The sequence below is a fragment of the Myotis yumanensis genome, unplaced genomic scaffold (genome assembly GCF_028538775.1).
Source record: "Myotis yumanensis isolate MYYU_CA2020_CCGP unplaced genomic scaffold, mMyoYum1.0.hap1 SCAF_22, whole genome shotgun sequence".
Lineage (NCBI taxonomy): Eukaryota > Metazoa > Chordata > Mammalia > Chiroptera > Vespertilionidae > Myotis > Myotis yumanensis.
The window spans coordinates 15,403,540-15,429,627 of NW_027223773.1; the positions used below are offsets into that span (position 1 = coordinate 15,403,540).

The window sequence follows — 26,088 nt, forward strand, 5'->3', positions numbered from 1 at the left end:
TTATTCACTTGATTCTTAGATTCATTTGTTGATAGATGCATGTTTGTTGTTCATAATTTGTATCTTTACCTTTTTCTTCTTCTTCCTCTTCTTAAAGGATACCTTTCAGCATTTCATATAATACTGGTTTGGCGGTGATGAACTCCTTTAGCTTTTCCTTATCTGTGAAGCTCTTTATCTGACCTTCAATTCTGAATGATAGCTTTGCTGGATAAAGTAATCTTGGTTGTAGGTTCTTGGTATTCAGCACTTTGAATATTTCTTGCCATTCCCTTCTGGCCTGCAAAGTTTCTGTTGAGAAATCAGCTGACAGTCGTATGGGTATTCCCTTGTAGGTAATTGAGCCTCTTTCTCTTGCTGCTTTTAAGATTTTCTCTTTGTCTTTTGCTCTTGGCATTTTAATGATGATGTGTCTTGGTGTGGTCCTCTTTGGATTCCTTTTGTTTGGGGTTCTCTGCGCTTCTTGGACCTGTAAGTCCATTTCTTTCTCCAGGTGGGGGAAGTTTTCTGCCATTATTTCTTGAAATAGGTTTTCAATATCTTGCTGTCTCTCATCTTCTGGCACTCCAATAATTCTGATATTAGACCGCTTAAAGCTGTCCCAGAGGCTCCTTACACTATCTTCACACTTTCGGATTCTTTTTTCATTTTGCTTTTCCAATTGGGTGTTTTTTGTCGAATCTTTGGTTTGATTATTGTACTCCTCTGGTCTGCTATTGGGTATAATATTCTTTATTTCAGTCCGTGTATGCTTACTTTCTAATTTCTTTATCGTAGCATCGAGGGTCTCATTAGTTTTCGTGAGGCTCTGCACAAATTTATGGCAAGCCCTCAAAATTGTGATTCTTAGCTCCATATCCTCCATTTCTGTCATTTTTTTTGTCTCCGCATCTTTTATGCTTTCTTGGTGCACCCCCTTGTGGTCTCTGTGCGCAGTCTTGTTCTAGCCAAGCCTTAATTGTTGTCTAAAATATATTTTTTTAAAAAAATCAAAATTTCTGCCCTAGCTGGTTTGGCTCTGTGGTTAGAGCAGCGGTTCTCAATCTGTGGGTCACCAACCTCTGGGTCGCGACCCCTTTGGGGCCGAACGACCCTTTCACGGGGGTCGCCTAAGACCATCGGAAAATACATATATAATTACATATTGTTTTTGTGATTAATCACTATGCTTTAATTATGTTCAATTTGTAACAATGAAAATACATCCTGCATATCAGATATTTACATTACGATTCATAACAGTAGCAAAATTACAGTTATGAAGTAGCAACGAAAATAATTTTATGGTTGGGGGTCCCCACAACATGAGGAACTGTATTAAAGGGTCGCGGCATTAGGAAGGTTGAGAACCACTGGGTTAGAGTATCGGCCTGTGGACTGAAGGGTTGCGGGTTAGATTCCAGTCAAGGGCATGTACCTGGTTGCAGGCTCAATCCCTGGCCCCTAGGCCTGTATAGGATGTAACCTATCGATGTGTGTCTCTCACATCAATGTTTTTCTCTCTTACTCTACCCCCCTCCCTTACACTTCTTTAAGAATCAATGGATAAAATACTCTCAGGTGAGGATGAACAACAAAAACAAAATAAAAGAATCAAAATTTATTTATCTCCTTAGTGTAAAAATAAAAGAATCTTCCTTTTCTGATACGTACTTTTTAAAAACTATGACTATTTACTGTGAGGGTTTCCTTATCCAGCGTCATTTTTAGAGAGGACAAATAAGAGAGAAAGAAAGTTTGGACTAGCTATAGAGCAAAGTACACCAAACATAAGTTTTTTCATTGAAGGATGAAATCTTTCAAACTTCCTTTCCAATATAGGAAAATGGTTTCTGCTTCATCAATGTAATTTCCTTTTTGAGAACACCTAACTATTTTTCTCTGGCCAGAGAGTTCACTTTAATTACAGTAGGTAGCATTTAGATGGTCTTTAACACACAGGCAGCATCATTGATCCTCTGTTTTGGTCTTTTGGTCTTTTTCTTAATTCTTCTTGTTTTGTGGGTTCACTTTCTTGGTAGTCAAGTAGTATTTTCATACTCTGACTTAAGTTCTAGCCCTTTGAGCTTTGTAGGATAATATAGTCTCTGGAAAACCGTATGAGCTAGTGTATATCAAGCAGAAATGTCATGTGTATGAGACTAAAATGATTGGCAAACTTCTACAAGTCTAGGACTTTTCTCGTTTCCCGTAGAGTAATGAGCCTCACGAGACAATGCCCATTGCTGCCTTTGGACAAAAACAGCGGCCTTCTCGGTTTTTTATGACTCCACCGCGGTTGCATTACCCTCCTCTTCTCCCAGCACCCACTACGGTAACGTTTTTAAAATGTCATCAGTAATTTAAATGGTTATTATCAATGTGAATTATGTTTTTATGAAATATCTATTACAGCAACCTCAGGAGGGGCCCATATTATTTTGAGTTGTCAGATTTTAAATAAAATAGTAAACAGTTGCTTCAACTGGAAATTTTTTTGTAGACTTTTTAATACAATATTAAATATAAGAGAATTGACTCTTTATCTAAATACTAGTGGCCTGGTGCATGAATTCGTGCACATTGAAAGGAAATTAATTAGAAGAAATATTTTAATGTCGTTATTCACCCTTTCTCTATAATTTCTCTATAATAGAAGTGTCAACCAAATTCACAATGGACAATGACAGATGGAAACACACGCATGCAATTGGCGCCAGTGAGAGCTTTATATGTATCATGCATGTGCGAGTCAACTTAGCCTTTTATATATATGTAGAATAAAGTTGCTTAATTCGACCTGCTTTCTGATTTAGCTAAACTTTTTCCAACCCAGTGAAGCACCCCAATTTCTCTTTCAGGTAATTGTCAGCAACATAGCAGTAAATATCAACACGAAGCAGATTATTATTGTAGGTCACACAGGGAGAACTAAGGGCAAAATATTTAACTGCAGCAGTGTTTGACTATATTCTGCACAGTGAGAAACCCTAGTCATTTTCAAGTCGGGTCAAGTTTCTAAGCTTTCTAAATCTCTGTTTTCCGGCTAATGAAAAGAAAGTAGGATTCCACCGAGTCTCCTATCTACCTACTCCAGGACTTCTGTGAGGATCAAATGAGATGAGGCACGGGAAAACGCTTCACAGACATGTGGTTACAGTGTAAAATATCTCCACCTGTGTTCCTCGAACTCCAAGGAGGCTAGTCACTAGGGAGAGGAAGTTGGGCGTTGCTACATGACGTCATTACCTGGCACCCACAGCGACCGTTTCTGGGCTAGGCTGGGCTATGAGCTGCATTTTGCGCTATGGGGTCTTGGCAGCGTCGGCTGCGATTTGGTGGACTTTTGCTCCAGGGTGGTGGCAGGGCCACTGTCCCACTTTGGGGGAAGCCGAGTCTGCGGTGCCATTTCTCTGTGCATGTCACAGCAGCTCCTGCATTGAGCATCTGCCCCCTGGTGGCCAGTGCACATCCTAGCGACTGGTCAGAAGGTGGGAAGGACACTTAGCATATTAGCCTTTTATATAGATCGATAAGATACCTCCTTTTGAACAGGCAGTGGTTAAATGATTCCTTTTTATTTCCGTAGGATAATGATCCTTTATTAGGACAGTCACCTTGGAGAAGTAAGATTTCAGGCTCTGACACTGAAACATTGGGTGGATTTCCAGTAGAATTCCTTATTCAAGTGGTAAGAATTTTTCTTAATATCTTGACTCTGTTAAAAAAACAAAACACCTCAAATGTCTTTTGTGTTATTGAAGTTGAAAGTTTTTCTAGGACCAAATATTTAAATTTTTTTTACCATTGTATTGGTTTTAAGAACTTCATTATTTCCATCAAAGCTTAAGAATAAAAATTTATAACAGCCATAAAAGACTTAGAGGTCTTTTTGTGGGGCTTTTATTGAGTTTGGTTCTTATTATTTTGTTATGTTAAGAACTCTCCGATTCTTGCCTGTCCTCTGTGAAACTTTGAGTGGTTAGCTGTTAGTAACTTGTATAAGTATAAAGCTTTTATTTGGTTATCTCAATTCATCTTGCCAACTCAACAGTTATGATGTGTTGGCTAGCTTTTTGGTTAAGAGGAACTTTCTTTCTGATACTAGAAATATCTATTCAACTAAGATCTAAGCCTAAATTGAAACAAGTATAGAGTTATTATATAGGACAGTTTTCCCAAGTAATCTCTTAAGAATGTAATGAGTCATTTGTTTTGAAAATTAGGTTAAATGCATTATTTCCTTTGAGTCATAGTTTAATAATATTTAATTTGTTTATTTTTTGCTTTTTTTTTTCAAAAGAAAAACTACTTTGGCTTAAGATAGTCTTTATAAATAAGAAAGTTTGTATATATGTATATTATGTTATAAAGCAGTGTTACCTTAAAATTCAGTGTTACCTTTTGCAATTCGTTATCCTTAAATTACTGATGTTATTTCAAGGAAAAGTCTTGTCATTTGTGTGCATGTGTATAGCATTTTGTATTCCTCAATCATATGTTATTAAATTTCCTAACAATATAGAATTTTATTATGCCTTTGGCGTCAAAGGTAGAAAAGATATTTTTATATAAAACGTTTAAATTATGAAAAGAGCCAAAGCTTATGCTTTTCACAAATAGGATACTGTTCCCTTTTCTTTAAAAGACATGCTTTCTTTAAATAGTGAAAGTGTAAACAAAGCTAATATGTCATATTTAGAGAGAGAGAGAGAGAGATATCAACCAGCAGAGGGAGCCAGAAACAGTACTACTGCACTGCTTCTAAAGTATTGATACTTTCATTAATGCTTAAATGTTTGGTTTCAGTGCTTAGTTTTTTAACTTCAAAATCTATGTCTAAAACCTAGTTAAAACACTACTTTCATTAATATTTTAAGCTATCTGAGAGGTAAAAATAAGAGTCCTTACATGTATTTGTCTTGTAATATGTAAGGTTTTATGAAACTCAGGTTTACTCTTGTTAATATTAAACTTTGAAGTATATGAATGTTTTCTTTTATTTCTAATATTTTTTCTTATGGCAAAATAAACAACATTAAGATTTTTTACAGGTTTCATAATTAATAGTTTACAATGAATGTTCTTTTTGAGGGAACATTTTATTCCTAGGGTTTGGGATTTGGAGGACTGTAAAAAGACTGATCCACTTTTATTTATTTATTATTTAAGATTTTTGTTTTGTTTTAGAGAGAATGAGAGAGGAAGGGAGGGGGGGGAGGGGGGGAGGGAGGGAGAGAAAGAAAGAGAATAAACATCTATATGAGAGCAGAACATCGATCGGTTGCTTTCCGTACTTGCCCTGAATGGGGTTCAAACCCTCAACTCAGGAATAGGCCCTGACGGGGAATCGAACTGGCAACCTTTTGGTGCATGGGTAACACTCACTAACTGAGATGCTCAACCAACTGAGCCACTCTGGCTGGGCCTGATCTTTCTTTTTTTTTTTTTTTTTTTTAATCTTTATTGTTCAGATTATTACAGTTGCTCCTCTTTTACCCCCCCATAGCTCCCCTCCACCTGGTTCCCACCCCACCGCCTGCCCCCCCACACTGTCCTCATCCATAGGTGTACTATTTTTTTTTTTTTTTTTTTTTTTTTTTTTTTTTATAATTTTTTATTTCTTAAAGTATTACAAAGAGTATTACATATGTCTCCTTTTTCCCCCCCATGACATTCCCCCGGCCCCTACCCCCCGCCCCCCCCCCCCCCGCCCCGTGTCTTGTGTCCATTGGTTAATCTTATATGCATGCATATAAGTCCTTCAGTTGGTCTCTTAATCCCCCCCCCAACCCTCCCCAGGCTCCCCATTGTAGTTTAACATTCTGTTCAATGTTGCTCTGCTTCTGTATCTACACCTGTTCATCAGTCCATACTGGTCCCCTTTATTTGTCCCAACCTCACTGGAGTAGTCTCAACCTCACCAGGGCCGTCTGAGCCTCACCAGGGCCGTTTCAACCTCACCGGGGTCGTCCCTACCTCACGGGGGCCGTTTCAACCTCACCGGGGTCGTCCCTACCAAACCAGGGCTGTTTCAACCTGACTGGGGTTGTCGCTACCACACCGGGGCTGTTTCAACCTGACCGGGGTTGTCCCTACCACACCGGGGCCGTTTCGACCTGACTGGGGTCGTCCCTACCTCACGGGGGCCGTTTCAACCTGACCGGGGTTGTCCCTACCACGCCGGGGCCGTTTCGACCTGACTGGGGTCGTCCCTACCTCACGGGGGCTGTTTCAACCTCACCGGGGTCGTCCCTACCTCACGGGGGCCGTTTCAACCTGACCGGGGTTGTCCCTACCACGCCGGGGCCGTTTCGACCTGACTGGGGTCGTCCCTACCTCACGGGGGCCGTTTCAACCTCACCGGGGTTGTCCCTACCACACCGGGGCCGTTTCAACCTGACCGGGGTTGTCCCTACCACACCGGGGCCGTTTCGACCTGACTGGGGTCGTCCCTACCTCACGGGGGCCGTTTCAACCTGACCGGGGTTGTCCCTACCACGCCGGGGCCGTTTCGACCTGACTGGGGTCGTCCCTACCTCACGGGGGCTGTTTCAACCTCACCGGGGTCGTCCCTACCTCACGGGGGCCGTTTCAACCTGACCGGGGTTGTCCCTACCACGCCGGGGCCGTTTCGACCTGACTGGGGTCGTCCCTACCTCACGGGGGCCGTTTCAACCTCACCGGGGTTGTCCCTACCACACCGGGGCTGTTTCAACCTGACCGGAGTTGTCCCTACCACACCGGGGCCGTTTCGACCTGACTGGGGTCGTCCCTACCTCACGGGGGCCGTTTCAACCTGACCGGGGTTGTCCCTACCACGCCGGGGCCGTTTCGACCTGACTGGGGTCGTCCCTACCTCACGGGGGCTGTTTCAACCTCACCGGGGTCGTCCCTACCTCACGGGGGCCGTTTCAACCTGACCGGGGTTGTCCCTACCACGCCGGGGCCGTTTCGACCTGACTGGGGTCGTCCCTACCTCACGGGGGCTGTTTCAACCTCACCGGGGTCGTCCCTACCACACCGGGGCCGTTTCGACCTGACTGGGGTTGTCCCTACCTCACGGGGGCCGTTTCAACCTGACCGGGGTTGTCCCTACCACACCGGGGGCGTTTCAACCTGACCGGGGTTGTCCCTACCACACCGGGGCCGTTTCAACCTGACCGGGGTTGTCCCTACCACGCTGGGGCCGTTTCGACCTGACTGGGGTCGTCCCTACCTCACGGGGGCTGTTTCAACCTCACCGGGGTCGTCCCTACCTCACGGGGGCCGTTTCAACCTGACTGGGGTTGTCCCTACCACACCGGGGCCGTTTCAACCTGACCGGGGTTGACCCTACCACGCCGGGGCCGTTTCGACCTGACTGGGGTCGTCCCTACCTCACGGGGGCTGTTTCAACCTCACCGGGGTCGTCCCTACCTCACGGGGGCCGTTTCAACCTGACTGGGGTTGTCCCTACCACACCGGGGCCGTTTCAACCTGACCGGGGTTGTCCCTACCACGCCGGGGCCGTTTCGACCTGACTGGGGTTGTCCCTACCTCACGGGGGCCGTTTCAACCTGACCGGGGTTGTCCCTACCACACCGGGGCCGTTTCAACCTGACCGGGGTTGTCCCTACCACACCGGGGCCGTTTCAACCTGACCGGGGTTGTCCCTACCACGCCGGGGCCGTTTCGACCTGACTGGGGTCGTCCCTACCTCACGGGGGCTGTTTCAACCTCACTGGGGTCGTCCCTACCTCACGGGGGCCGTTTCAACCTCACCGGGGTCGTCCCTACCACGCCGGGGCCGTTTCGACCTGACTGGGGTTGTCCCTACCTCACGGGGGCCGTTTCAACCTGACCGGGGTTGTCCCTACCACACCGGGGCCGTTTCAACCTGACCGGGGTTGTCCCTACCACACCGGGGCCGTTTCGACCTGACTGGGGTCGTCCCTACCTCACGGGGGCCGTTTCAACCTCACCGGGGTTGTCCCTACCACACCGGGGCCGTTTCAACCTGACCGGGGTTGTCCCTACCACACCGGGGCCGTTTCGACCTGACTGGGGTCGTCCCTACCTCACGGGGGCCGTTTCAACCTGACCGGGGTTGTCCCTACCACACCGGGGCCGTTTCGACCTGACTGGGGTCGTCCCTACCTCACGGGGGCCGTTTCAACCTGACCGGGGTTGTCCCTACCACGCCGGGGCCGTTTCGACCTGACTGGGGTCGTCCCTACCTCACGGGGGCTGTTTCAACCTCACCGGGGTCGTCCCTACCTCACGGGGGCCGTTTCAACCTGACCGGGGTTGTCCCTACCACGCCGGGGCCGTTTCGACCTGACTGGGGTCGTCCCTACCTCACGGGGGCCGTTTCAACCTCACCGGGGTTGTCCCTACCACACCGGGGCTGTTTCAACCTGACCGGAGTTGTCCCTACCACACCGGGGCCTTTTCGACCTGACTGGGGTCGTCCCTACCTCACGGGGGCCGTTTCAACCTGACCGGGGTTGTCCCTACCACGCCGGGGCCGTTTCGACCTGACTGGGGTCGTCCCTACCTCACGGGGGCTGTTTCAACCTCACCGGGGTCGTCCCTACCTCACGGGGGCCGTTTCAACCTGACCGGGGTTGTCCCTACCACGCCGGGGCCGTTTCGACCTGACTGGGGTCGTCCCTACCTCACGGGGGCTGTTTCAACCTCACCGGGGTCGTCCCTACCACACCGGGGAGGTGTACTATTTTTGTCCAGTCTTTTCCCGCACCCCTCACATCCCCTTCCCCCCAAGAATTGTCAGTCCACTCCCTTTCTATGCAGCTGATTCGATTCTATTCACCAGTTTATTCTGTTCGTCAGATTTTTTATTTACTTGATTTTTAGATTCACTTGTTGATAGATGTGTATTTGTTGTTCATAAAGGTATCTTTACCTTTTTCTTCTTCTTCCTCTTCTTAAAGGATACCTTTGAGCATTTCATATAATGCTGGTTTGGTGGTGATGAACCCCTTTAGCTTTTCCTTATCTGTGAAGCTCTTTATCTGACCTTCAATTCTGAATGATAGCTTTGCTGGGTAGAGTAATCTTGGTTGTAGGTTCTTGCTATTCATCACTTTGAATATTTCTTGCTACTCCCTTCTGGCCTGCATAGTTTTTGTTGAGAAATCAGCTGACAGTCGTATGGGTACTCCCCTGTAGGTAACTAACTTTTTTTCTCTTGCTGCTTTTAAGATTCTCTCTTTGTCTTTTACTCTTGGCATTTTAATTATGATGTGTTATGGTGTGGTCCTCTTTGGATTCCTTTTGTTTGGGGTTCTCTGCGCTTCCTGGACCTGTAAGTCTATTTCTTTCACCAGGTAGGGAAGTTTTCTGTCATTATTTCTTCAAATAGGTTTTCAATATCTTGCTCTCTCTCTTCTTCTGGCACCCCTATAATTCGGATGTTGGTACGTTTGAAGTTGTCCCAGAGGCTCCTTGCACTATCTTCATATTTTTGTATTCTTTTTTTCTTTTGCTTTTCTGGTTGGGTGTTTTTTGCTTCTTCATATATCAAATCTTTGACTTGATTCTTGGGATCCTCTAGTCTGCTGTTGTATCTCTGTATATTATTCTTTTTTTTTTTTAATATATTTTATTAATTTTTTACAGAGAGGAAGGGAGAGAGAGAGAGAGATAGAGTTAGAAACATCGATGAGAGAGAAACATCGATCAGCTGCCTCCCGCACATCTCCTACTGGGGATGTGCCCGCAACCCAGGTACATGCCCTTGACCGGAATCGAACCTGGGACCTTTCAGTCCGCAGGCCGACGCTCTATCCACTGAGCCAAACCGGTTTCGGCTGTATATTATTCTTTATTTCAGTCAGTGTATGCTTAATTTCTAATTGGCATACACTTTTTTATATCCTTGAGGGTCTCACTATATTTCTTGGAGGTTTCTAGAAGATTCTTGCATAACCTTATAACCGTGGTTTTGAACTCTATATCCAGTAGTTCGTTTTCCTCCACTTCTTTTATTTGTGACCTGTTTGTTTGTCTTCGAATTTTTTATGCTTCCCTGTGTTGGTAGAGTGGCTTTGTGTGCTAGGTGTCCTATAGGGCCCAGTGGCTCAGCCTCCCCAATTACCTGAGGTGGACACTCTTGGTGCACCCCTTTGTGAGCTTTGTGCACAGTCTTGTTGTAGTTGAGCCTTGTTTGCTGTTGGTATCACTGGGAGGAATTGACCTCCAGGTCAATTGGCTGTGAGGACCAGTTATGTCTACAATGGGAGAACTGCTCTGCTGGAGACACCCTTATGGGGCAGGGCTTGCTTCAGTGGGGCTTTGGCGCTCACGGAGTCTGCCCAGGTTTTTAGGCGGAGAAAGGCCAGGCCATTGGTATGCAAAAGCCTCTGTGCACACCTTGGGTGGGGTTGTAAATTGGGTGGGGCGGGGTCTCAGGGAATCACCAGGGCGGAGCAAACAGCAATGGCTGCCAGTCTGCTCTGCTTCGGAGAGGTCCCGGGGTCTGTGTCCCACGGCCCCGTGCAGGAACAATGACCGCTGTAAGCACTTCCGCGAGAAAGCCGCCCTCACGTTCCAGCCCGATGCCAGACAGTCCAGTTTCTCCCCGTATGAGTCTGGGTCCCCAAGTTCTCACCCGGAACTGGAGTTCAGAGCAGTCAGGAGCTTGCATCTCCCTCCCGATTGCCAGCCCCTTTCGCGGGAGCCTCCCTACCTCCACACTTCACACCTCTGCACCTCCTACCGGACTCAGTGCGCTTTTCTCTTTCCTTCTAGTTGTAGAATTTCCACTCCGCCAGCTTGCCCTGGTTCTGGATGATATCCTTTTTGTCTTTTAGTTGTAGTTTTAATGTGTTTGTGCGCGGCAACAAATTCAGGTGTTGACCTATGCCACCATCTTGGTTGTCTCCCCTGATCTACTTTCTTACAGAGAACTCAGTTTTGAAAAGCATTGAAAGGAAACAAAGTGATTTTCTCTCAAGAACAAATAAGCAATACAAAACAAACAAACAAAAAAGGGGGGGAGAGACTGTGCCTTCATCCCATTTTTAATGCTTCTAACTCCCTAAAATATCACACATTTCCATAAAAACTCAGCAACTTAGAGGCGAAGGCAGACCAGTCTGGAGCTCTGGATCTACTGAGCAGTCAGTAAAGGCCTGCGTGAACACGTGTGTAACATACCTCATCGGGCCCCTCCCAGCGTGTAAGAACTTTGTATACCAAGCTCTGTCCAGTGTGTCTCAGTTGCCTGGATCATCGTCCTGTGCACCAAGGGTCATAGGTTTGATTCCTGGTCAGGACACATACCCAGGGTTCGATCCCTGGTTGGGGTGTATACGGGAGGTATCCAGTCTATGTTTCTCTCACATGGATATTTCTGTATCCCTCTCGCTCTCTAAAATAATTTTTTATAGCAAAAATTTAAAGCACATAAAAGCAGATGGAATTGTTTAATGTACTTCTTTGTACCCATCATTGGCAGTAACAGTCATAAACAACTACTGGCTAATATCAATCAATATATTAAAAAACAAAACAAAACTCCTGGCCCGTACGATTTCACCTTTACTCCCACTTTCTCCCTTTTGTGTTATTTGGATATCATTTATCTGTAAATATTTCATTATGTGTTTCCAAAAGATAAGGGCTCTTTTTATAAAAAGAATCACAACTCTAATATTGTTACATCTAAAAAGTTAAAATATCTTATTAGTATCAGATATCCAGTCAGCATTTAAATTTTTCAGTTGTCTCTTAAATGTTAGATGCTCTGTTTCCCCATACAAGTTACTTGTCCATAGAGTCTCCCAGAGTCTGTTTTTATATATATATATATATATATATCTATCTATCTATCTATCTATCTATCTATCTCCTTTGAGGATATTTTTTTCATTTTCAGAGAGTGGAAAGGAGGGGGAGAGAGAGAGAGAGAGAAGCGGGGGGGCGGGGGGGGGAACTTCAGTGTGAGAGGGACATGTTGACTGGTTGCTTCCCCCGTGCACCCAACAAAGATGGGAACGCAACCCTTCCGTACACAGGCCAATGCTCTAACCACTGAGCAACGCCGGCAGGGGTTCCACTGTGGATTTTGCTGACTGAATCCTTGTGGTATCATTCAACATGATCTGTGTTTTGTGTTTCATGAGAATTGCTTATTGGATATAGAGTTTTGATTAGATTTGGGTTTTTTATTTGGTTGGTTTACTTGTTTTATGTGCCTACTTCTGTAGGTAGTTATGTATTCTGATAAGAAACTCATGCTATTTTATCTCTTTTTAAATATAATGTTAGCTGGTACTATTTATCAATGCCCAGATCCGCCATTCATTAGGATTGTAAATGGTGCTATTCTCGTTCTGTTACTTCTTCTTCACTTATTAGTTGAAAGAGTTCTATAAAGAAAAATTTCCCCTAATCTATTACTTGGTTACCTAATGGCATAGTTTATATAGGAAAGGCAGGATAAATGCTTGATTTTCCTCTTTCCCCCCATTTTATAAAATAATGTGTGTAGTCACTAGCATTCTTTAACAGTGGTTTTTTGAGAGTACTAATATGAACACATGGGTTTTAACATATCTGTGCTTTAATCCGTCGCAGATACTGTTCTTGGTGGTTCACCAGTTGTCCCATTTTGGGCCAGTGAAAGCTTGTTCAGGTGGACTCTGTTGTCCTCTTGAAGTGTCCTAGTTGCAGTGGATTTTAAATAATATTTTTCTGTCAGCCAATCAGATTTATAAAATAAAACTAGAGGCCAGGTCAACGAAATTCGTGCACAGGAGGTGGGGGTCCCTCAGCCCGGCCTGCGTCCTCTCGCAATCCAGGACCCCTTGAGTAGTGTCCCTAGGCCTGGCCGGTGATCAGGGCCTATCAGGGCTTTCCTTCCCCTGGCTGCCGGCAGCTGGCCCCACCTAGCCATCTGTGCAGCACTGCCCCCTCCCCTCCCCTGCCACCGGTCGCCTCCCTCTGTGGGTGATAGGCGTGGGGTGCGATCACTTGGCTGGCCTGGGCCTCCCTCTGCGGGGCGATCGCTGGCTGGCCCCACACACCTGCCTCAGCGTCACTGGGCGATGTCCTGGGCCTCCCTCTGTGGGGTGATGGATCGCGGGGCCCCCAGATCGATCGCCCCACAGATGGAGGCCCGCCCACCCAGCCGGAACTCCGAGGTCAGTCACCGCGCAGAGAGTGGCCTGGGCCTCCCCCTGCAGGGCGATCGTGGGGCAATGGCGGGGCCCCCGACCAATTGCATCGCACCTGCCTTGGTGCCAGTGCATGTCATAGCTTGGTCGTCCAGACAGTCGTTCTGCTGTTCAGTTGTTCAGTCGATTTGCATATTATGCTTTTATTATTATAGACTAGAGGCCCGATGCACAAAAATTTGTGCACTCAGGGAGGGAGAGGGGGTCCCTCAGCCCGGCCTGTGCCCTCTCGCAGTCTGGGACCCCTCGGGAGATAACGACCTGCTGGCTTAGGCCTGCTCCCGGGTGGCAGAGGGCAGGCTCAATCCCTAGGTGCGGCCCCTGGTCGGGCTTAGAGCAGGGCTGATTGGGGAGTTGGGGCGCCGCCCCCTGTCATGCACAGAGCAGGGCGGATCGGGAGGTTGCAATGCCACCCCCAGTCACGCTTAGGGTAGGGCCGATTGGGGGGTTGGGGCACCGCCCCCTGTCACACTCAAGGCGGGGTCGATGGGGAGGTTGCAGCACCACCCCCTGTCACGCACAGAGCAGGGCCAATCGGGGTTGGGGCGCTGCCCCCTGTCATGCACAGAGCAGGGCCCATCAGGGGGTTGGGGAGCTCCCCCCTGTCACGCACAGAGCAGGGCCAGTCGGGGTTGGGGAGCTCCCCCCTGTCACTCACAGAGTAGGGCCGATAGAGGAGTTGGGGCACTGCCCCCTGTCACACACAGAGCAGGGTGGATCAGGGGGTTGGGGCGCCACACCCTGTCACACTCAGGGCAGGGCCAATGGGGAGGTTATGGCTCTACCCCGTCACACACAGAGCAGGGCCTGTCGGGGGGGGGGGGGGTTGGGGCGCCGCCCTCTATCACCCACAGAGCAGGGCCGATCAGGGGGTTGGGGCGCCACCACTGTCACACTCAGGGCAGGGCTGATGGGGAGGTTATGGCTCTACCCCGTCACACACAGAGCAGGGCCCGTGGGGGGGGGGGGGTTGGGGCGCCACACCGTGTCACACACAGAGCAGGACCGATCGGGGTTGGGGCGCTGCACCCTGTCACACACAGAGCCGCAGGGCGATCAGGGGCTTGGGGCACTCCCCCCTATCAGGCACAGAGCAGGGCTGATCAGGGGGTTGGGGCGCTGCACCCTGTCACACACAGAGACACAGGGCGATCAGGGGGTTGGGGAACTCCCCCCTATCAGGCACAGAGCAGGGCTGATCAGGGGGTTGGAGCGCCTTCCCCTGTCATGAACAGAGCAGGGCGGATAGGGAGGTTGTGGCCCTGCCCCCTGTCACACACACTGCTGGAGGGCAATCGGGGTTTGGGCGCTGCCCCCTGTCACGCTGATCCCGGTGCCGGGAGGCCTCGCAGTTCGGCTGATCCCGGTGCTGGGAGGCATATTACCCTTTTACTATATAGGATAGAGGCCTGGTGCACGGGTGGGGGCCTGGTGCACGGGTGGGGGCCGGCTGGGTCCCCACTGGGGTGCCTGGCCAGCCTGGTTGAGAGGATGATGGCTGTTTGCAGCTGGTCACACCCCCTTCAGGGTGGGGGTCCCCACTGCGGTGCCTCGCCAGTCTGGGTGAGGGGCTGAGGGCTATTTTCAGGCTGGCAGGTGACTGAAGCTCCCAACCGATTTTTTTCTTTTTTTTTTTTTTTATTCTGGGCCAGCTTTAGCTCTGAGGCTTGGCTCCAGCTCTGAGGCCTCGGCTGCTGAAAGCAGGTATCTGGTTTGTTTGGGTTCTATAATCGAAACACTGTTTCAACTCCAGCTCTGAGATCCCGGCTGGCTGAAAGCAGGTTTATGGGGTTTTGTTTAGCTTCTATATTTGTAACAATGTTTCAAACTGCAAGCTCAGAGGCCGGCAGCGCAGGTGGAGAACGTTGGCTTCCTCTGTCACTGAAGCAAGCAAGCCTCCTGTTCACTTCAAGCTGCCTGGCTGCCGGCCGCCATCTTGGCTGGCAGTTAATTTGCATATCACCCTGATTAGCCAATGGGAAGGGTAGCGGAGGTATGGCTAATTACCATGTTTCTCTTTTATTAGATAGGATGCCTGTGCTATATTTATATTGAAGTACTGAAATCTGCTCAAATATCTTAGTGAAAAATTGGAAATTTGATGGCTAACTGATACACTTAAAATATCTCTTATTTCTCTGTAGACCAAATTATCAAAAATTCTCATGATTAAAAAGGAACATATCAAGAAATTAAGGGAAATGAACACCGATGCAGAAAAATTGGTAAGGATGTTTTTTATTGTTCTTTGCTTGTCTACTTTTGAAATAGTGGGAGCTTCTGTAAGGATTTTTAAAATATTTTATGGAAGAAAACTTTGAGATAAATGTTTATTTTAAAAAACATATTATTATTGATTTCAGAGAGGAAGGGAGAGGGAGAGAGATAGAAACATCAATGATGAGAGAGAATCATTGATCAGCTGCCTCCTGCACGCACCCCCCTGGGGGTCGAGCCCACAACCCAGGCATGTGTCCTGACTGGGAATCCAACCTTAACCTCCTGGTTCATAGGTCGACGCTCAACCACTGAGCCACGCCAGCTGGGCGAGATAAATGTTATTTTTAAATATTCATTTGTTATCACTAAGAATTCCAAACTGGAGGAAAAATAAAATTCAAACTCTGTGATATATAAAAGAGACACATTGAATATAAAAGGACTCTCAAAAGATAAAAATGTAAATGAATGAAAAGATATTCAGTGCAAAGTTTTAAAATAACAACAAAAGATCTTATAGCTATAGTAATAGCTGACAGTAAAATTCAGGGCAATAGATATTACAGGACATAAAGAGGTATCTTGCTAATGATAAAGGTATAATTTAAAAATTAGTAATTTGAAATTTATATGTACTTAATAATTTAGCCTCCAGATATATAAAGCAAAAATCGCCAAAACTCAAAGGAAAAAGACAGAGCCACTGCTGTAATGGGACAGTTTCCATAGCCTCTTAGTAACAAATAAAACAAGTAGTCAAAAAATCAATAAGGATATACAGATTTGATATACAGTCAACAAACTTGCTTTTATTAACATAGGTACAATATTATACCTACCAACTACAGGATACTATTCTTTGGATACACACATAGAATATTTACAGTAATTAATTGTATGCTGGCCCTGAATCAGATTCCAACAAATTTCGAGATGTTTAGAATTCTCCAGAATGTCCTCTGATCACAGTGCAGATAAGCTTAGAAGATAGTAACAAAAGGATGCCAAGAAAAAATGCTTGAAAAATTTTAAATGCAGCACTAAACTATTGATCAAATAATTGTGTTGGAGACTAAGAAAATGTTTTGAATTAAGGTGATCAACAAAGTCAAAAGTTGGTTCATATGGAATTTACAAAGAAAATAGAATGTTGGTCTGGTAAAGTCTCCTTGAATTTTGGAAAGCTCAAATGTTTATCTCATATTTTACCCAGCAAAAGCAAATGTTTAAACTTTCTGTTTGTAAAGTGAAAGGGGGAGGAAATTATATTATATTAAAACTAGTGGTCTGGTGCACGAAATTTGTGCACATTAAAAGGGAATTAATTAGAGGAAATATTTTAATATTGCTATTTGCCCTTTCTCTATAATAGAAGTGTCAGAGATGAAAGAAAATTAGTAAAATGTATATTGAAAATCTGCCTCCTGTTAGAGTCTGGGGCATGCCACGGAATTAGAGTCAAGTTCCCGCCCACCCGTGTGCACCTCAAAATTGCGTGAGACTTAGACCAGGCCGGCCCCACCCCCATTGGGCGAGATCCAGACCTGGCCGGCCCAACCCCCCATCAAGCCCCGCTTTGTGGGGGGCGCAGCCTCATGTCCCCTGGCCTGGCGCCGGGCAGGGGGCACAGCCTCAGGTCCCCATCAAGCCCCACCAGGTGGGGGGTGCAGCCTCAGGTCCCCCAGCCCATCATCAGGTTCCCCGGTCTGGCGCCGGGGCAGGGGGCGCAGCCTGCGGTCCCCCAGCCTGGCGCTGGCGCAGGAGGAGTGGCCTAAGGTCTCCCATCAAGCCCCTCCGGGCGGGGGGCGCAGCCTCAGGTCCCCCGCTCCTGCCCGGTGCCACGCAGCCTCAGGTCCCTGCTGACCACTTGTTATGGCTCATTATGGGAACCCTGCTTCCACTGTGGGCACAGCCATCTTGTTACAGCGCAACGGAGTGACAGTCAATTTGCATAGTGCTGCTTTATTATATAGGACACTTTAGTCACTTTTATGGAACAAGGACAAATTTCTCAATCATACACCTGAGAAGTTTTCTTATCAGGTTCATTCAGAGTTAAAGTTTGAGCTACCATTTCTTGGTCAAATTACATAGTATATTAAAGTCAGTGAAAGTTTGTCTAAGATTTTTAATTTCAATATGCCTTTTCTATTTAAATATTCAAAATATACTCATATAGATCATTCACAAATTAATTGTGTGTGTGGAATTTATTAAAATAGATTTGAATTGCCTCAACAATTTATAAAAATAGATATTGAACTAATAGTCTCAGTCTATTTTGCTTTTCCACTTTGAAAATTTGTCTTGTCACACATGGACATGAACAATTAAGGAGTAGGGAAGGGGAATGTATCGCTGAGAGCTCTGACTTACCCTTTAAAGTCCTGTCTCAGTGGTTCTGGGAAACTGGGTACTGCGTGTTCTATGCCCCTTCCCTTTCTCATACTCACTGCTCCAAGAGCTGGTTTTCTCGCCCTGAATATGTTGTCACATTGTCCTTACCATGTTTGTTAGTTGTCTTATTTTGAGGATCATGAATCTATGCAGAAATCTTCTTAACAGTTAACCAATCTTCAAAATAGAATCCATGTTTTATGTCACACTCCACCTGGATGTGACCACCTAAAGCACACTAGCTGATTATAGGAGGGATTGATAGAAAGCCATAGCAATAAGAGTAACATATTTAAAAGGGCAGGGTTTTTTTAAATAACAGCTTTATTAAAATAGTCACATACCGTGCAATTCACCTGTTTGCAGTAAGTGAACAGTTCAGTAGTTGTTAGTTTACAGTTCAGTTTACAAGTTGTGTGGTCATCACAGTCAATTTTAGAGCATTTCCATTATTTCCAAAAGAAATCCCATACCTTTTATTTATTTTTTATTTTTTAAAATATATTTTTATTTCAGAGAGGAAGGGAGAGGGAGAGAGATAGAAACATCAATGATGAGAGAGAATCATTGATTGGCTGCCTCCTGCACAGAGGCAGTGGATTTGGGTTTGGGACAAATACAAACAAACAAACAAGGGGAGAGAGACTGTGCCTTCATCCCATTTTTAATGCTTCTAACTCCCTAAAATATCACACAGATATAGAAACAACCCTGGGCATGTGCCCTTGACCAGAATTGAACCTGGGACCCCCTGGTCTGCAGGCCGATGCTCTATCCACTGAGCCAAACCAGCTAGGGCAATCCCATATAGAAGTCACTCCTCATTTCCCCTTAATCACTTCCCCACCCCATACATAGGTAACCACTAATCTAACTTATTTCCGCCTAGATATTTAACATATCTAACATGTTAGCCATTTCCCAACTTTTTACATTTTGATGTACGTATGTAAAGTCCTTATATGTTTTTTAAACAACTTATAAAACTGTTGAACATAGTCCTAGCTGGTTTGGCTCAGTGGATAGAGCGACAACCTGAGGACTGAAGGGTCCCAGGTTCAATTCAGGTCAAGGGCACATGCCTGAGTTGTAGGCTCAATCCCCAGGAGGGGGCGTGCATGAGGCAGCTGATCAATGATTCTCACTCATTGATGTTTTTAGGTCTCTCTCCCTCTTCCTCACTGAAATTAATAAAAATATATTTAAAAAAAGAAGAAAAACAAAACAGAAGACCCGTTGAACACAAAAGTTGAGGATCAAGGTTTTTGACATCCACTAATGAATTCTGTGCAGGATGATACGGAGCCTTTAATTATATATATATATTTATTTATTTTAAATACTAGAGGCCTGATGCATGAAATTCATGCAAGGGGCTCGGCACTCGCAGGCACAGCGGCTTTCTTCGGCCCTTGCAGCCCCAGCTTCGTCTGGAAGGACATCCGAAAGGTCATTTGGCTGCCCAGTCTAATTAGCATATTATGCTTTTATTATTATAGATTATTACAGAAGATATTTTTATTGATTTCAGAGAGGAAGGGAGAGAGATAGAAACGTCAATGATGTGATAGAGAAGCTGTATAGCCTCAGAGGCCAACCCAAAAACACTGCCACCCAGAGGTTGAGCCACAAACTGACTCTTAGGGGAATACAAATTAAGGCAGACTGGATCACAAATACGGCCTGCTTTAAAATCAGGACTGTGATTTACAACACGGAGGAACAGTGTAATGCAGGCAACACTCTCCTAAATACCTGGCAGGACCAAGGCGAACCAGGCTGAAGAGTAGAAGAACCGAAAGACCATCACTACTGCAAATTTTTTCTTTTTCTTTTTCTTTTTAATTTTTTCACCTTTTTACTAAGAAACCATTTTTTTTATTTTTATTTTTTTTTTCTCTTTTTCTTCTTTTTCCATCACCTGATTTTACCCTTTCAATTACCACATTTTTATTTTTAACCAGTATTATTACTCCTACCATTTTACCATTTTTTAAAGTGCCATTTTATTTTCTCTTTATTTTCTTTTGGGATTAGTGTTCTCCATTCTATTTTCATCGTTCCTTTAGCATTAATTTTCCCTATCTCAATTCCACCTCTTTGCTAAAACCCTCTTCCTTACTTTTCCCCTTTTGGTGTCCTGTTTCTCTTACCCTATTCCTGCTCCAGACCTTCCCAATTCCCTCTTTTTACCCCCTGTCTAATTCCACCCTACTTATATATCCTATTTCCAATCTACTGCTCTAAATCCTTATACACCTATTCTTTATCCTTCTTCACTTTCCAACCATTTTTTTTTCTCTCTTATCTTTCTATTGTTTTCTTGATTGTTGAATATATTGGGCTTTTTTTTTTTTTTTTTTTTTTTTTTTTTAAATTTGTTTGTTTGTTTTGTTTTGTGTTTTTTCTTCTTTTTTAGGACTGGTTGTGAGGTTGTTTTTCTTTTTCTTTTTCTTTTTCTTTTTTTTTTCTGCTGGTTTTTCCCTTCCCTCCCCCACCCCACCCCAGCTATTTTTGTGCTTCTGTTTTCCCTTACCCCTCTGGATATTATTGGTGGTTTGTAGTTTGCATTCATCTCCAGGGATCTGTTGCTGGAATTTGTTGAGATTAGTGGCAGTTCTATTGGAGTTTGCTCCTCATACGGGGAGTCTCTTCCCCACTTCTACTTCATTCTCTTTTTTCGCTCTCTTTTTTCCCCCCTCTTTTTTCCCAATTCTATTTTTGCACTCCTTTTTTGTTTGTTTTTTTCTTATTTTTCTTTTCTGTTCTCTCTTTTATCTTCTTCTCTTCTTTCTCCCTTATCCCCTAATTCTCTTAATTCGGTTGGTCACCTTTATTTGGAGTTATTAATATTGTGAATATACTTGTGTTCAGTGCCTGGTACGTTGTGCCTTGCTCTGTTGTATTTTGTGCCTTTAAATCAACGCAGCAGATCCAAGCAACAGCAGCCCCCTGATCACCGCAGCCTCCTGATCACCACAGCCTCCTGATCACCACACCCTCTGTCTGTGGAACAGCAACTGTACGTGAAGCCTCCCCCCACCAGCCAGAAGAGCCAACACAGCTGTGAACAACACCCACCAGAGGAGCTGCTGCCAACTGGAAAGCAGCTGCTACCGCAACCGTCTGAGCAGCAACCACAACCCAAGGAGCCCCTGCCACCCAGGGAGCAGCCACTGAACACCTCAACATCTACATATGTCAGCGAGATCAAACATGGGTAGGCAAAGAAACCCCCAAAGGAAAGAAAAGGAGGACTCGCCAGAAAAGCAGCTAAGTGAGACAGAGATATGCAACATGACGGAAAAAGAATTCAGAATAAGGTTCCTAGAGTACATGCACCACATGTTCAAGAAGCAAGAAGAAACAGATGAAAAACTCAACTACTTATGCAAGAAGCTAGAAGAAACAGATGAAAAAATCAACAACTTAAGTAAGTCCCAAGAAGAAATGAAGAGTGACATAGCTTCAATAAAAAACTCCATTGAAAGTATCAACAGTAGACTGGGAGAAGCGGAGGACCGAATTAGTGAATTAGAAGACAAGGAAGCAAAACACACTCAAACTGTACGGCAAATGGAGAAAAAAATTAAAAGACAGGAGGAGAGCCTAAGGGAGCTTTGGGACAACATGAAACGAAACAACATACGAATAATAGGGGTGCCAGAACAACAGAAAGATGAACATGGATTAGAAAACCTATTCGAAGAAATAATATCAGAAAACTTCCCTGAGGTGGGGAAGAAAAAAGTCACACAAGCCCAGAGAGTCCCAAACAAGGTGAACCCGAAAAGACCCACACCAAGACACATCATAATTACCATGGCAAATGTTCAGGATAAAGAGAGAATCTTACAGGCTGCAAGAGAGAGACGGAAAGTAACATACAAGGGATCTCCCATTAGATTATCAAATGATTTCTCAACAGAAACACATCAGGCCAGAAAAGAATGGACGGAAATCTACAAAGTGATGCAAAGCAAAGGACTGAATCCAAGAATACTCTATCCAGCAAGGCTATCATTCAAAATTGAAGGGGAAATAAGAAGCTTCACAGACAAAAAAGGGCTAAGGGAGTTTATCACCACCAAGCCAGCCATGCAAGAAATGCTAAAGGGACTGGTGTAAAAAGAAGAAATATCAAGCTCAGAAAGAAAACAGCCACACACACACACACAAAAAGAAATGGCTACAAACAAATACCTTTCAATAATAACTTTAAATGTAAATGGACTAAATGCTCCAACCAAAAGACATCGAGTGGCTGAATGGATAAAAAAACATGACCCATACATCTGCTGTCTACAAGAGACCCACCTCATTAGAAGGGACTCACACAGACTGAAAGTGAAGGGATGGAAAAATATCTTTCACGCAAATGGAAAGGAAAAGAAAGCTGGGGTAGCAATACTTATATCTGACAAAGTACATCTCAAAGTGAAGGCCATAACCAGAGATAAGGAAGGCCACTTCATAATACTAAAGGGATCAATACAACAAGAAGATATAACCCTGGTAAACATATATGCACCCAATGCAGGAGCACCCACATACATAAGAAAACTTCTGGAAGATATCAGGGGAGAGATCGACAACAATACAATCATAGTAGGGGACTTTAATACACCACTGACATCACTGGATAAATCCGCTAGACAAAAACTCAGCAAAGAAACAGCAATCCTAAATGACTCACTAGATCAGATGGACTTAATTGACATCTTCAGAACACTTCACCCCACAGCTGCGGAATATACATTCCTCTCAGGTGCTCATGGGACATATTCAAAAATAGACCACATATTGGGTCACAAGCAAAGTCTCCACAAATTCAAGAAGATTGAAATCATAAAAAGCTTCTTCACAGACCACGATGGCATAATGTTAGAAATAAACTACAATAAAAACAACCCAAAATACTCAAACACTTGGAAGCTGAATAGCATGTTATTAAATATTGATTGGGTTACCGATGACATCAAAGAAGAAATTAAAAACATCCTGGACACTAATGACAATGAAAACACAACAATCCAAAACCTCTGGGACACAATGAAAGCAGTCCTGAGAGGGAAGTTTATAGCTCTACAGGCCTATCTCAAAAAACAAGAAAAAATGGTAGTCAATCATCTAACTCTACAACTCAAAGAATTAGAAAGAGAGCAACAAGAAAACCCCAGAGTGAGCAGAAGGAAGGAGATAATAAAGATTAGAGCAGAAATCAATGAAATAGAGACCAAAAAAACAATACAGAAAATCAATGAAACCAAGAGCTGGTTCTTTGAAAGGATAAACAAGATTGACAAACCCCTAGCCAGGCTCACCAAGAAGCAAAGAGAGAGGTCCCAAATAAACCAAATCAGAAATGATAGAGGCGAAATAACAACAGACCCCACAGAAATACAAATGATTGTTAAACAATACTACGAGCAACTCTACTCCAACAAACTGGACAACCTGGAGGAAATGGACAAATTCCTAGAAAAATACAACATTCCAAAACTCAATCAGGAAGAATCTAAAAACCTCAATAGGCCAATAACTATGGAAGAAATTGAAGCAGTCATCAGAAAGCTTCCAGCAAACAAAAGCCCAGGGCCAGACGGCTTCACAGGGGAGTTCTACCAAACATTCAAGGAAGAACTAAAACCTACCCTCCTCAGACTACTACAAAAAATTCAAGAGGAAGGAACGCTTCCAAGCTCATTCTATGAAGCCAGCATCACCCTAATACCAAAACCAGGTAAAGACATCACAATGAAAGAGAATTACAGGCCAATATCCCTCATGAACATAGATGCCAAAATCCTCAACAAAATCTTAGCAAATCGGATCCAGCAGTACATCAGAAGGATCATACACCATGACCAAGTAGGATTTATCCCAGAGATGCAAGGATGGTACAACATCCGTAAATCAATAAATGTGATACATCACATAAACAAATTGAAAGAAAAAAACCACATGGTCATATCAATTGATGCAGAAAAAGCATTCGACAAAATCCAACACCCATTTTTGATAAAAACTCTCAGAAAGGTGGGAATAGAAGGATCATACCTCAACATAATAAAAGCCATATATGACAGGCCCACTGCCAACATCATACTCAATGGACAAAAACTAACACCATTTCCCCTAAGAACAGGAACAAGACAGGGATGCCCACTCTCACCACTCCTGTTCAACATAGTACTGGAAGTATTAGCCATTGCAATTAGGCAAGAAGAAGGAATAAAAGGCATCCAAATTGGAAAAGAGGAAGTAAAACTGTCCTTATTTGCAGATGACATGATATTATACATACAAAACCCTAGAGACTCCATCAAAAAGCTACTAGACTTAATACATGAATTTGGCAATGTAGCAGGATACAAAATTAACCCCAAGAAATCTGAGGCATTTCTATACACCAACAGTGAACTTTCAGAAAGGGAGATCAGAAAAACAATCCCATTTACCATCGCACCAAAAAAATTAAGATACCTAGGAATAAACTTAACTAAAGAGGTTAAAGACCTCTACTCAGAAAACTACAGGACGTTGAAAAAAGAGATAGAGGAAGACATAAACAGATGGAAGAACATACCATGTTCTTGGATTGGTAGAATCAACATCATTAAAATGTCCATACTACCCAAAGCAATCTATACATTCAACGCACTTCCCATTAAAATACCAATGGCCTTCTTCAAAGATCTAGAACGAACTCTCCAAAAATTCATCTGGAATAAAAAAAGACCCCGAATAGCTGCAACGATCCTGAGAAAGAACAAAGTAGGTGGGATCTCAATGCCAGATATCAAGCTGTATTACAAAGCCACTGTTCTCAAAACTGCCTGGTACTGGCACAAGAACAGACATATAGATCAGTGGAATAGAATAGAGAGTCCAGAAATTAGCCCGAACCAATATGCTCAATTAATTTTTGACAAAGGAGGCATGAACATACAATGGAGCCAAGATAGTCTCTTCAATAAATGGTGTTGGGAAATTTGGACAGACATATGCAAGAAAATGAAACTAGACCACCAACTTACACCATACACAAGAATAAACTCAAAATGGATAAAGGACTTAAATGTACGACAGGAAACCATAAAAATTCTAGAAGAATACAAAGGCAACAAAATCTCAGACATATGCCAAAACAATTTCTTCACTGATACAGCTCCTAGGGCAGTTGAAACTAAAGAGAAACTGAACAAATGGGACTACATCAAAATAAAAAGCTTCTGCACAGCAAAAGAAACCATCAACAAAACAACAAGAAAACCCACCTCGTGGGAAAACATATTTGCCAACGTCATATCTGATAAGGGCTTAATCTCCAAAATTTATAGGGAACTCATACAACTTAACAAAAAGAAGATAAACAATCCAATCAAAAAATGGGCAAAGGATCTAAATAGACACCTTTCAAAAGAGGACATTCAGAAAGCCAAGAGACATATGAAAACATGCTCAAAGTCACTAATCATCCGAGAGATGCAAATCAAAACAACAATGAGGTACCATCTCACACCTGTCAGAATGGCCATCATCAACAAATCAACAAACGACAAGTGCTGGAGAGGATGTGGAGAAAAAGGAACACTTGTGCACTGCTGGTGGGAATGCAGACTGGTGCAGCCACTATGGAAGGCAGTATGGAGGTTCCTCAAAAAATTGGAAATGGAACTCCCATTTGACCCTGTGATCCCACTACTAGGAATATATCCCAAGAAACCAGAAACACCTATCAGAAAGGATATATGCACCCAGATGTTCATAGCAGCACAATTCACCATAGCTAAGATCTGGAAACAGCCTAAGTGCCCATCAGTAGATGAATGGATTAGAAAACTGTGGTACAGCTACACGATGGAATACTATGCTGCTGTTAAAAAGAAGGAACTCCTACCATTTGCAACATCATGGATGGAACTGGAGAGCATTATGCTAAGTGAAACAAGCCAGTCAATGAAGGAAAAATACCACATGATCTCACTCATTCATGGATAACAAAGACCATTACAAACTTTTGAACAATAATAGATACAGAGGCAGAGCTGCCTCAAACTGATTGTCAAACTGCAGTGGGAAGGCCAGAGAGAGTTGGGGGGCAGGAGGGAGGGGAGTAAGAGATCAACCGAAGGACTTGTATGCATGCATATAAGCATAACTAATGGACATAAGACACTGGGGGGTAAGGGAGGGTAGTGGTTTGTCAAGGGCGGGGGGGGGGGGGAAAAGGATACTTATGTAATACCCTTTGTAATACTTTAAGAGGAAAAAAAAAAAATAAAATAAAAAAAAAAAAAAAAAA

At 44.2% G+C, this 26,088-nt stretch overlaps 1 protein-coding gene across 5 annotated transcripts in view; it reads left to right on the plus strand.

Moving 5' to 3' along the window:
• LIN9 (lin-9 DREAM MuvB core complex component) overlaps positions 1–26,088 on the plus strand; it is a 66,559-nt gene that overhangs the window by 29,717 nt on the left and 10,754 nt on the right. For all 5 annotated transcript variants that reach the window (XM_070401277.1, XM_070401273.1, XM_070401275.1 and 2 more), the window contains 3 exons: positions 2,195–2,314; positions 3,569–3,670; positions 15,308–15,388. In XM_070401277.1, the coding sequence (XP_070257378.1) occupies positions 2,195–2,314; positions 3,569–3,670; positions 15,308–15,388 (303 nt within the window). The remainder of the gene's footprint in view (positions 1–2,194; positions 2,315–3,568; positions 3,671–15,307; positions 15,389–26,088) is intronic.